This window comes from Leguminivora glycinivorella, chromosome 15, assembly GCF_023078275.1.
Source record: "Leguminivora glycinivorella isolate SPB_JAAS2020 chromosome 15, LegGlyc_1.1, whole genome shotgun sequence".
NCBI lineage: Eukaryota > Metazoa > Arthropoda > Insecta > Lepidoptera > Tortricidae > Leguminivora > Leguminivora glycinivorella.
In genome coordinates, this window is record NC_062985.1 from 12,184,081 (window position 1) to 12,186,054 (window position 1,974).

Sequence of the window (1,974 nt, forward strand, 5' to 3'; positions counted from 1 at the left end):
GGAGAGCGATAGATTCCAACAAGAGAGAAACATTTTGGAACTTCAATCAATAGACAATCGGCATCTTGAATTTTTGGTTCACTTACTTGGGCATTCCAAATGTCTCTTATATATACTACGACCCCACTTGCCTGGTTACCAAAATTTTTAGTTTGGTAGGAATTGTAGCCATCTATTTGTTCTATCATTAAGCCATCCTTCAGCCAGCATTCAGTCAAAACTATAAAATCAAACTTTGCATTAAAACGCTTTAAAGTTACCAAAAAACTTGAAATATTACATTGTAGGCTCCGAATATTAAATGTTAGAATTTTTATGTTATGTGTGTGACTAAGGTACTTTTGGCATAGCTCTGGAGTCCCTACCGAGTGGCAACTTACCATGAAAGTTTCATCAATATCTTCCCCGGGTCTAGCTCGGTGGCGGCGGCTGCATGAAGGGAGTATCAGTACAAAGCCAAAGGGAAAGGGAGGCTCCAGGATCATATTTCTTAACAGGTTGGCAAGTAGTAGTGTATTTTGATGTGTGTAATATATTTGTAGTGAGTATGTGTGATGGTGAAGAATTTCTGATATGCTGACTACACTTTAATGAAGTTCCAATATTAAAAATACAACAAAAATAAATACAACTAAGTTTAGAAAGAGTTGTTACTATTTCTTGGCTGACATATACTAAACCTAAGAAGTATATTAACGAAATACCAGTTAATCTTGTAATTAGGGCGCAATTACACATCAGGGCAGCCTTTAGAAGCAAGTTCAGGCTGCTGTGGAGATCCAAAGACGCGGTCGATACAGTCGTAGCTGGTGATCTTGATGGCCTCTGCACCGTCTCGCTTTCTTGTGTAGATGAATCCACTTCGAGTCCAACAGTATTTGAAGTTTGCCTGGCCCGCCCGCTCTCTGGTCCTACGAAATAACAGACGGTTTTCGTAAGTAAGTCGTTCATTAATGTATAGTTTCTGTGGGGTGCATTCTGTGATAATATCCGCAGTATCCAGATTTCGTCGGGTTTTTGATTTTACTAGAAAGTCATCTCTTACCTTCCGGCGGGCAAAACGTACAATCACAGGCCGTGGTGCTTGGCTAGACTCGTTGCTGGATTGTTTTCTTATGGGTCCCACTCTTGAAACAAAGTCTATGTCTAGTTCCGATACACTGATACCAATCTTGGTGGCTATGGCCATTGTAGTGTGATGTAGATTTTCGTTTTTGATTTCTGGGCAACCGATGATTTCTATTTCATTTCTTAAAGCAAGTTGTGCTTGCATGTTGTACTTGTTTTCAAGGTCCTGTAATGTAGCCTTAATGCGTACATTTTGCGATTGCTGGTCCTCCAAAGCCTGCAGCCGGCGCTCGGTGTCTGCGAGTTTGCCGTTTATTTCATCCATACGGGTTTGGCACTTAGCCAGGGAGTCCAAAGCAGAAGATAGTTGGTTCCTGAGGTTTGACATGTCACCACGTAAAAGTTTTATTTCTGACGTTAGCTCAGTCAGATCACCGGGAGTCCCTAGAGAAGGTGTCTGGGGCATTGCGGGTTCCGCCGTCGACTTGTCCACCTCTGGTCCCGATCCCGTTGTAGACTGTAGTTCTGTTGTTGAGACGTTTTGTTTTGTTTACGCATTGTGACGTTACAATCGTACTGCGTCGTACGAACAGGAGTCGAGGAGTTATCGCCGCCTCTTTTCGACGTAGCTTTGCAATTTGGGCATGTCCAGACATTTTTTTCTGCCAAAGATAGTTCAATTGGAATGCAAAGTTTGCAAAAGACCTTTTGACAGGCTCCCGTTTTACATATCAGCATATTTTTAGTGTCCGATATTCCCCCATCACAGCCAGAACATATCTTTGTTTTGATCTTGGGTGACATTGTAGTTTTGAAGGTGCCCTGTACCACAAAAGCGCAACTTGACGATCAAATGCAGAGATTAGTATTGCGAGCCGCGCGAGCGATAGCGACTTCCTTGCCCGA

General features: G+C 42.5%; 1 protein-coding gene across 1 annotated transcript; it reads right to left on the reverse strand.

Annotated features, from left to right (window-relative positions):
- Nucleotides 1-412: 412 nt before the first annotated feature.
- On the reverse strand, nt 413-1,575 carry LOC125234116. Its single transcript, XM_048140305.1, has 2 exons — nt 1,046-1,575; nt 413-911 (listed from the first exon to the last, which is right to left on the reverse strand). Exons 1-2 carry the CDS (start codon nt 1,532-1,534, stop codon nt 762-764), a joined length of 639 nt encoding a protein of 212 aa, XP_047996262.1. The 5' UTR covers nt 1,535-1,575; the 3' UTR covers nt 413-761.
- Nucleotides 1,576-1,974: the final 399 nt, after the last annotated feature.